This window comes from Agelaius tricolor, unplaced genomic scaffold (genome assembly GCF_023055355.1).
Source record: "Agelaius tricolor isolate 1412-34295 unplaced genomic scaffold, bAgeTri1.0.p SCAF_26, whole genome shotgun sequence".
In the NCBI taxonomy this organism is placed as follows: Eukaryota; Metazoa; Chordata; class Aves; order Passeriformes; family Icteridae; genus Agelaius; species Agelaius tricolor.
The window spans coordinates 1,217,597-1,224,838 of NW_027269286.1; the positions used below are offsets into that span (position 1 = coordinate 1,217,597).

General features: G+C 45.5%; 1 protein-coding gene across 1 annotated transcript; it reads left to right on the forward strand.

The window, feature by feature from the left end:
• The first annotated feature begins 691 nt into the window (after positions 1 to 691).
• Positions 692 to 7,026, forward strand: CCNA1 (cyclin A1). Its single transcript, XM_071448314.1, has 9 exons — positions 692 to 991; positions 1,134 to 1,285; positions 2,384 to 2,627; positions 2,852 to 2,973; positions 3,643 to 3,866; positions 4,450 to 4,654; positions 5,511 to 5,624; positions 6,297 to 6,430; positions 6,758 to 7,026. Exons 1-9 carry the CDS (start codon positions 811 to 813, stop codon positions 6,807 to 6,809), a joined length of 1,428 nt encoding a protein of 475 aa, XP_071304415.1. The 5' UTR covers positions 692 to 810; the 3' UTR covers positions 6,810 to 7,026.
• The last annotated feature ends 216 nt before the right edge of the window (positions 7,027 to 7,242 follow it).

Below are 7,242 nucleotides of genomic sequence, written 5' to 3' on the forward strand. Positions count from 1 at the left end.
AGGGAGAACAGACTTTGATATCAAAGTCCAAGCCCAGCTGTTCGCACAGAGCTGCTGCTGTTGCTTGCACATCTGTGAAAAACACCAATCACTTGTTTTTAAAATTTTAAAAGTTTTAGTAATAAAATGGTTATAAAAATAATGATACAATTAGAGTAATAATAATTTGGACAAATTGAATTAGGACAATATGAAACAATAGAGACAAAGAATTACAGATGTCCGGGTACCTTTTTCTGGGCAGCACGAGCCCAAAAAAGGACATCCGTTAACAGAGGATTAACCCTTAAAAGCAATAGCCTGTTGCATATTTATACACTTCATACATGATGCATAAATTCCATTCAAATACAGAATTCTGTCTGGTCACCGTCAATTTCTTCCTCTGAATCCTAACAGTGCCTTTGAGGCGGGAAGAAGTTCGTTTCTTCTGCTAAGAGGGCAATAAATTCTTATTCTCTGAAAGATTTAGGTGTCCGGTGGCTGCTATCTCGCTGCGAGTCCTTTCTTTAAAAAAAGTATCCGACATAGCATAGTTTCTATTTTAACATTTTTATAACCTAAAACTATATTTAACACACTACTTAAGAGAATTAATACAGCATTACTTTCTAGCACAACACATATAATATTCATTTTAATATTTGCGAAAAGCCAATCATAAAATACATGCATTTTCCACAACATCCCATCCTTGCGCTCCGCGCGTTCGGAGCGCAGCCGGTGCGCGGCCGCGGCGGCTCCGGGCCCGGGGGCTGCGCGGGGCCCGCGCGGGGCCGGGCGGCGCGGCCGGGCCCTGCCGGGGTCACCATGGCGACCCGCGGCCGGCGGGGCTGGCGGGGCGGCGCGCCGGGGGTTGAGCCGCCGGGCTCCCAACCGGCCCCGGCCAACAGCCGCCGCCTCCAGCGGCCGCGCCTACGCAGGGCCGGCGGGCGGCGCAGGGCGGCCGGACCCTTCCGTGGGCTGGTGGCGAGCGGAGCCGGGCAGCGCGGTGGGCCACTGGTCATCCTGCGGGGCGGGCGGGAGGAAGGGGTTGCCAGGGGCGCATTTGTGGTCGTTCGGAGGATTTTTCATTATTCTTTCCCCCCCGCGATTTCGTTTTATTTCTGTGGGTTTTTTCGCTCCTCCGAAAGGTACCGACGTCGGGGCGATGCATCGCACCGGAGAGAAGAGCCGTGCGGGACGGCGGGAGTCCTGCCCCGCCGCCCTCCGCAGCAGCGGCGGCCGGGCCGTGCTGGGGGTGCTGACGGAGAACGGGCAGCAGCAGCAGCGGCCCGGCGGCCAGGTGAGCCCCGCTGCCCGCAGCCCTGCCGCCCCCCTGCCCGCAGAGCCCGGCTGAGCTCCGCGGCCCCGGGCTGGCAGCCGCCGGCATGAGCGGTGCACGCACCTGCCCCGAGGCTGCCGGCAATGACCTGGCGTGGCGGGGTGAGAAGGTGACTCGGGCTCCAGTTCTCAAGCGTGAGTTTCCCGAGAAACCCTGCTAGTAACCGCACAGTCCCACCCTGCGGGTGTTTCCCCGTGGAAGTACTCTGCGTAAATAAGTAATCCTGTAAGAAAGGGATACTACTCGGCCGCTTACCCTGCACAGTGTCGGGGGTGGTTCAAGGAAGGGCTGTGAACTGACCCAAAGCTCTCATTGGTGTGTGGCTAGCCGTGCTCACTCCAGGGTGCCAGAGCCTTCAAGAAGTTCAAGTTAATGGCGTGTCGTTTTTCTGTCCCTTGAGCCCTCCTGGAGTCTGCTGGTGGGGCAGGGATAATGTTACTATTCTGACCTAAAATAGCAGCTGGTATGGGCACACAAACTCTTCTTGGTTTTGGCTGTATAAAGCCCCTAACTCAGCTGGTGGATTACTGGTAGATGGTGTGAAACATTGTAGATGGTGTGAAACCTGGTCACACGTAGTCCTAGGGGTTGTGATGCTTAAGCTCAAAAATTCAAACTTCCGTTTTTAACTCTGCTTGAAGTGCCTTCTTGCCAGTGCAGTCGTTCCTAAGTCTGTGGCAGTGCTTGAGCACTTGTTAACTTGCTGCACTTGCAACTGCTCCTTGCCAGAACTGTGTATCAGACTGCACTTCCCAGCCCCATTGGAAATGAGCAGCACCCACGTTCTCCTTGGTGGGAGGCACTGAGTATGATGCTGCTCCCCTGGTTTCCTGACTTTTGCTAATCTTGATTCTTTCTGTGAGGAGTCAGTCACAGCAAGACAGCAACGAGTGGCACCAACTTCAGAGGCATCAAATGTTAGTTGGTGGCTTTTCTCATGAACTTCTGTTATTGGTGTCTGTTACATAAGGAAAGTGCTTTTCTTTTTGAAAACAAGTGACACACTCTGTTTTCCTCCTGAGCTGCCCTCCCACAGCGTTACTGTGTGCTCTGCTTCAGGGTGCTGCTGTTATCAAGCGCTTCCCTGGCTTTGAAAACAACATCACTTCATCTAGAAAAGATGAAGTGCCCAGCTGCATCATCAGTGCTGCATCAAAGCAAGGTTTTGCTATCTACATAGATGACTCAGAAGATAAAGAAAACTACAGCTGCCAAGTGTCTGAAGAGCTGGAATTAAGCCACTGTGAACTGGATACCAGTGCAATGACATCCAGTATTCACCGGCTGCTGAATCTGAGTTCAGGTAACTCCTGTTACTACTCAGATGGTGTCCGTAGCACAACCACATGTAGGATGGTTATGAGTTGTGAATTGTAAGCTAGTGAGTAGCTTATGTGACAACAAATAACACTGCAAGCTAACTTCGATTGTGCCTACATGAGGGGCAATACTTCTGAGCTAAAATTAGCAAGAGAAAGTCAAGAGATTAATTATACAAATGTCTTGCTGCTTCCTATTACCTGTTAGGCTCTCCTATGGTAGTGGACACATCCTTCCAATCCCAGCCAGAGGATCACATGGAAGATGTTGTAACTCTGGCTGTGGGAGAGTATGCAGAAGACATTCATCAGTACCTCCGAGAGGCAGAAGTAAGTTGCTGTGAGAAGCTTATAGGTATCTGTGGTAGGCTGCAATATTGCAAAGATCCAGGGTTGCCACTGAACTACAAAGAGAAAGTAAATAGTAAAAGTAATTTCTAAAGGCAACATATAGTCAGGGATAAGTTCTTTCTGGATTAATGCATCCCTGTTAATTCCTATGATGGAAGCATCTCTTGACTTGTTTGGTAGGAAGAATTCTTGCAAATGGGCATAGAATGCTGTAATAATGCTACAGGAGTTTGATGGGATCTCACTGACAGCTCTCTGGCTATAGCAGTAGGTTTTCCTACCTCCTTATGTCAGAGCAGTGAAGTGCAGCCTCCTGATGGGAAGAAGGGGGAAATTCTGATTGGTTCATTTTCAGGTCTTTCTGAATGGCTCAACTGATGGCAAAGGCTGTCCATAGTCCAGGAAGTGTTTTACTATTCTCCTGCTAGCACCGAAGCTTCAATCTGTCTCTTCAGTGTAGAAATTCTAGAGGTGCCACTAGCTGGGAATAATTACCACTAGCAAAATAATTGCAGTTAGTACTTACAGTTATTAAGAGTGGGACAACCCCTGCTCTTTTTAGTGTAAGTATAAAGAATATTCATCAGCTCAGCCATCCATGGTTCTCTTCAGAGTGATCATCCTGATTCTTCAACTCTTTCCAAACAGGTAAGATTTAGGCCCAAGCCCTACTACATGAAGAAGCAGCCGGATATCACAACAGGAATGCGTGCTATCCTGGTAGACTGGCTGGTGGAAGTAGGGGAAGAATATAAACTTCGGACAGAGACTTTGTACTTGGCAGTGAACTTCCTGGACAGGTTTCTTTCCTGTATGTCTGTTCTCAGAGGCAAGTTACAGCTTGTGGGAACAGCGGCAATTCTTCTGGCTGCGTAAGTGTTTCATCCTCCAAAATCTTGGTGATCTGAAGCCTATTTTTGGGCTTAGTCTTCTAATGCAATTTGAAGGAAGGAAGGACGGTTGCATTAGTAGGTAGCTTTTCATGATGTCTCAAGATTACCAATCCTTTGGTACTATTAAAATGCAGCATTTAATGTTGAATGTGAAAAAACTGTAATGGGGCAAGCTTGTAACCATAAACACAGTAGCAGAAGCAGTACAGTGTTAAACTGCTTGCCTGTAAGGCTGCAATGGACTCAGTTGCAATCTACAGTTGGCCTTTAACTGCTCTAACTAGACAGAGTAAGCAACATAACTTACGGGTGCATGGGTGTTTGGAGTGTGCTGTGTTACTGAGAGTTGCCCACTGTTAGCTGTTAAGAGCTAAAGATGTGAATGTATGTCTCTAGACTGATGACTCGAAGTTCCTCTAAGTATATTTGCCCAAGTTTGAAACTAAATTGTAAGCTAGCCTGGAGGAACAAGTAAAATTAGAGCTTTCCACAAGTTTTAGTAATGTCATGTTCTCATATAACTTCAAAGCTGAAAAATGTGGCTTCTGTATCCCTTTTTCAGGAAGTATGAAGAGATCTACCCACCAGATGTAGATGAATTTGTCTATATAACAGATGATACCTACACAAAGAAGCAGCTACTAAGAATGGAACATTTGCTTCTCAAAGTGCTGGGTTTTGACCTAACAGCCCCAACCATCAACCAGTTCCTCCTTCAGTATATTCAGAGACGTGGAATCTGTATGAGGACAGAGAACTTTGCAAGGGTATGGTCTATCTGCCTTCTGGGACTGAGGGGGAAGAAGTGATCCTTAAAGGAGAACTACTTGCATTTCAGGAGGCAGTCTCTGCAACAGGCCTAAAACTGCATGTTTCATAGCGATGGCTTGTGTGCTGAGACTTTTGGATAGATGCCTCATGGAAGTCCTAGGTTTGGTCTGTCTTGTCTGGTCAGGGATAATTCACTGACCAGGCAATGAGGTGGTAAAAATGCCTGTGTAGCAAGGTTGTCCTGGATTTGGTGCTACTGCATATTGCTCCACAATGACACAGAATATACCTGCATAGCTGCATAGGAGTTGCCTGGAGTAGGCAACCATGCTTAGAAACAACAAAATTACAATAAAACATCTAACTAGCTGCTTCTCTGCAAAGGGTATAGGATTGTACAATGACTCTACTCCAACAGAACCCATATTGTGCTTCTTAGAGCTGTCCATTTATCCCTGATGTCCAGGTGTTTATCGATATAGACAAGAGCCTGAGCACATAGGAAGAGTGTGTCTATCAGTTTTATGAAACTTGACTTTTCTGAGTCTCTACCTGTAAAAACAAGTCAGATCTGATGATGGAACCAGAACTTCAGATTAGAGTACCAGAACTTCGGATTAGAGTAGATGGGTTAGGCTTTGGCAAAATCTGGTCTTTCTGTCCCCCCTGAAACATGATAAAGGATCTTCTGTAAGATCAACAGGACTAGAATGCTAATTATTCTCACTAAATACATAGTTTATGCTTTTGTGCATCATACTGAGGCTATTGACAAATTTTATACTTGCAGTATTGGACTGATTGTACCAATTAGGTTGATTCTTTTTGAAAAACTTGGATTTTCTTGTTCAGTATCTTGCAGAGCTGAGTCTCCTCCAAGTTGATCCTCTTCTGAAGTATCTTCCTTCACAAATTGCTGCAGCAGCCTACTGTTTAGCAAACTATACAGTGAACAGATCTTTCTGGGTAAGAACAGCAACTGTGAGTTAATAAATAGCTCAATCATTTTGTTATTGCTAGAACTGAGCTGAGAAGGAGGAGAAGTACCTACAAAGTATATTGTTCTGAAGGCTGAAATCCTAGAATGAGTAGCTGTTCTTGAGTTAATGAGACTACCTGATAAATGACTAAATAAGGTTAAGTAAACCTGAAATATCATGCCTCTCCTCTGAAATGGAAGGCATTTTACTGTCTTGCTCACATCAAGGCTGTACCAAAGGCCTCACAAATGTTCAAAATTACACCCCAATGCCAAATTCAGGGTCTTTCTGGGAGAAAGGGGAGAACTGATTCTGTCTGCTTGAGTGACTATACTGCTGTGTAATTGTGGCTGCTTTACCACAAGCCTTGGTAGACCTTCCAGCTGTATGTCGGAGAAATAGCTTTAGTGCAGAGTAAGATCCAGAAGAGATGTAATGGATGCACATGCTTTGAGCAGAAGGAGCTTGTCAGACTTCATGGCACCAAGGAAGACCTAGAGTGAAACTGATGGCACAATACAATTGAATCTTTTTCATGTTTAAAGAGTCTAGAGTGAGCTCTGATGTAGTGAAAAGAGTTTCTGCTTCCGTGGGAAACCCATCTTCTAGATGGCTGCTGGCTACAATAGAGTAACACTGTTTTTTCTCTTCTGACCAGCCAGAAACACTTGCTGCATTTACTGGATATTCCTTAAGCGAGATAGCGCCTTGCCTGACTGACCTGCACAAAGCATGCCTTGATGCATCCCATTGCCAGCTGCAAGCTATTAAGCAGAAGTATAAGCACCCAAAGTAAGTAACCAGTATACCAGTGTCTTGGATAGCTGTAAGCACAGGATGACTCTGGTTTTCCGGCTTGGGCTGTGGCTGTTGTAGCTCTCTCACAGTTGTCAGCATCTAGTTCTGAAACAGAAGCCTCCATCAGCTCCTTGAGGAGAAAACCTTTCTGACCAGAAAAGTGATTAATCCATAAGTATGCAGATGCATTGGATAACAATTTTGTTTGCAATGTTGCAGGATGATGCTTCTCTTCACCAATGTATTGCACAATCAGTGCAATAGATAATTCAGTTGACAAATCTAAAGCCAATATCTGTAGTCACTTCATTTCTATTCCAGGTACCTGCAGGTGTCTCTTCTGGAGCTCCCAGCAGTTCTTCCTCTAAGCTAGACACTGTGGATCCTGGACTTGAAGATTACTGTGTCCCAATCAACAAAGCTGGTCTAACATTTCATAGAGCACTGCGGGTCATGTGTCTGTAACCACAGTGATCAGAATGGTTTTTAAGCTAATATTTTTTAATGAGATGCCTTTTTAAAAATAGGTATTAGACTATAGCTCTTAACATAACTGAAAGCACTTTTAATAAATGTCTTATTACACTCTACTTCTGTGAATCTTCTGACTTCAGTTAATACCTGCAGTAACAGTGAGTGGAATGAATTTTTGAATGTTTTGTTCTGTTGTTTTGTTTTTTTTGGGGGGAGGTGGGATTTGTTTTTTACTGAATAGCTGTAAGCACTTATAAGCTGGCTGGTGTGGATAAAGCCGAGCTTGAACCACCACAACCTGAAATCCCTGTTGGCACAGCTGATTTGCTGTA

Coding starts and splice junctions, on each gene's coding strand:
- CCNA1 (XM_071448314.1), top strand. CDS start 811: ATGGCGACCCGCGGCCGGCGGGGCTGGCGGGGCGGCGCGCCGGGGGTT. Junction 4,655..5,510: donor GGACAGAGAACTTTGCAAGG/GTATGGTCTATC, acceptor TTTCTTGTTCAG/TATCTTGCAGAGCTGAGTCT. Junction 6,431..6,757: donor CAGAAGTATAAGCACCCAAA/GTAAGTAACCAG, acceptor TTTCTATTCCAG/GTACCTGCAGGTGTCTCTTC.